Genomic DNA, 1,961 nt, shown 5'->3' with positions numbered 1-1,961 from the left:
GCAACATATATATTTAGCTAGCTTATAATAAAAAATGATTTAGTCAAGAAAATGATTGGTCGATGATAACTTTAGGCCTATTATTTGCCATTTAAAATAATAAAGTTAATACCCTGCTAAGGAATTCTTCTTCTGATTTAATAATTTATAAAAATATTACAAATTATTGTTGTAGGAACTTCTTAATTATTTGCAACTATTTTTTCATAATTTGATATAGGAATGGCTTTTATGTATCTAATTTAAAGTTCCATAAAATTTATGCATGACAAAAAAAAATTTCAATTTTCAATAGTATTATATGTAAGTTATCTTATATGAATTAGACATTGAGAAACCTTTAAAAAAAAATTAGCTGTACAGGTGTTTAGTTATACAGATGAAATTAATTTTAGCCAATAGTAATTGAATTAACTAACAAAATAAGATGTTTAATAAAACTGTACTAAAAAGTAATTTTTTGATTTTTTTTAATTAGTCAACATTTTAAGACTCTGTATAAAGATAATTAAATTCTTAAAAATAATATAACAAGATTTGATTTTTGTTATTTTTAAATGTATTAGTGATATTTAAACAAAAAAAAAAAACAATTAAGGATAAAAAATATACACACAGAGTTCAGCCTTAAAACTTGAATACACAGATGAGTAATTTATAAGAATAAATAATATTACAAAATGGAATACAATATAAAATCACTATGAACATATATTTATAAAAGAAATTCAATAATTTTGCATATTTTCTTTACCGTGCATGTAATATTCAGCACATGATATATATATACCAATTACAGCTCCTAAAATACTAGCAATAGTGGTATCCATTTTGAATATTATGCAAGTAGCAATTCCAAGACCGACATAGGTTAGATAACGTCTTACTGCATCACTAGAGTTCCAGCTTCCTCCCCTCGCTATAATAGTTAATTAATTAATAAAAATTTATGATAAAATTGAAGTAAAAAAGGCAAAAATAGTATATTTTGAATATTTTTACTCACTCTAATTTTTTATCTTCATTTTCTAAGTAATTTACTTTTTCTTTATCTACTAGAGCTGCAATCATGCAATATAAATATAAAAGTAAATAATACAATCACATTCTACTTATAAGTGTGTATTAAGAAACTAACATGTTTACAGCTGAGTTATGAGTAAAATGAAGTAAAAGCAATAAAATTACAATTAATAAGACTTATGCAAAAAATAGCTTCATTTTTTAAAACTTTCTATGAAAGTAAAATATTTATGTAGACCTTATCATCCATCTCAAATTTTTAGTACTTAGTGAGATTATAAATTGAATGTATCCATTAGCATACATACTAACTATTATTTAGTCTTACTGAAAATCTAATTAAAAAAATATATTATAGGTGTGTAGAATACTATAAATAAAAATAGTTATAGTCATAAGTTATGAACCCTACTCATAACAGTTAATAGGTAAAAAAACAAACATACATATACTCTATTACTTTAAAAATTTAAACAACTAAAAATAAGCTTAAAGAGTAGAAGAATTTATTGCACGATATATTGCTACTAGATTTATTATAAATGTTACTGTTCATGCTTATTAATCAAGCAATAGCATTACAACTCATAAATTAAACTAAAATTTACCTATGCATTTTTTCTCGTTACTATCATATCTATAACCTTCTGCACAACCATGACACATATCAGCACCATCTCCAGAACAACCTCTACAAGCTGGATCACACTCTAAAAAAACAATGTAAATTAAATATTTAATTTAATTCAGAAATTTTAGTAATATTAGTTTATTTTATAAATTTGGTCTAAACATAAATATAATATAATATATGTGACTAATTTTAAATTTTATTATAACAGATATTTTGCATTACTTTTAGCTTCGATACGAAGTTGAGAAGGTATTGGTTTTACTAAGATGTGTTTTTTTTTTTTTTTTTTTTTTTTTTTTCACTT

General features: G+C 22.7%; 1 protein-coding gene across 2 annotated transcripts in view; it reads right to left on the bottom strand.

The window, feature by feature from the left end:
- Positions 1 to 453: 453 nt before the first annotated feature.
- The window catches only part of LOC126906264 (cysteine-rich with EGF-like domain protein 2-B), a 5,216-nt gene continuing 3,708 nt past the window's right edge, over positions 454 to 1,961 (bottom strand). Inside the window, exons 6-8 of one of the 2 annotated variants that reach the window (XM_050686697.1) lie at positions 1,632 to 1,733; positions 1,007 to 1,061; positions 694 to 919 (exon numbers count right to left, since the gene is read on the bottom strand). In XM_050686697.1, coding sequence (XP_050542654.1) covers positions 895 to 919; positions 1,007 to 1,061; positions 1,632 to 1,733 — 182 coding nt within the window. In that variant the 3' untranslated portion in view covers positions 694 to 894. Of the gene's footprint in view, positions 920 to 1,006; positions 1,062 to 1,631; positions 1,734 to 1,961 lie in introns of both variants that reach the window. The other variant, XM_050686696.1, reaches the window with a different exon arrangement.

Source organism: Daktulosphaira vitifoliae, unplaced genomic scaffold, assembly GCF_025091365.1.
Source record: "Daktulosphaira vitifoliae isolate Bord-2020 unplaced genomic scaffold, ASM2509136v1 Scaffold_4, whole genome shotgun sequence".
Classification (NCBI taxonomy): domain Eukaryota; kingdom Metazoa; phylum Arthropoda; class Insecta; order Hemiptera; family Phylloxeridae; genus Daktulosphaira; species Daktulosphaira vitifoliae.
This window is presented reverse-complemented; position numbering and strand designations above follow the sequence as displayed.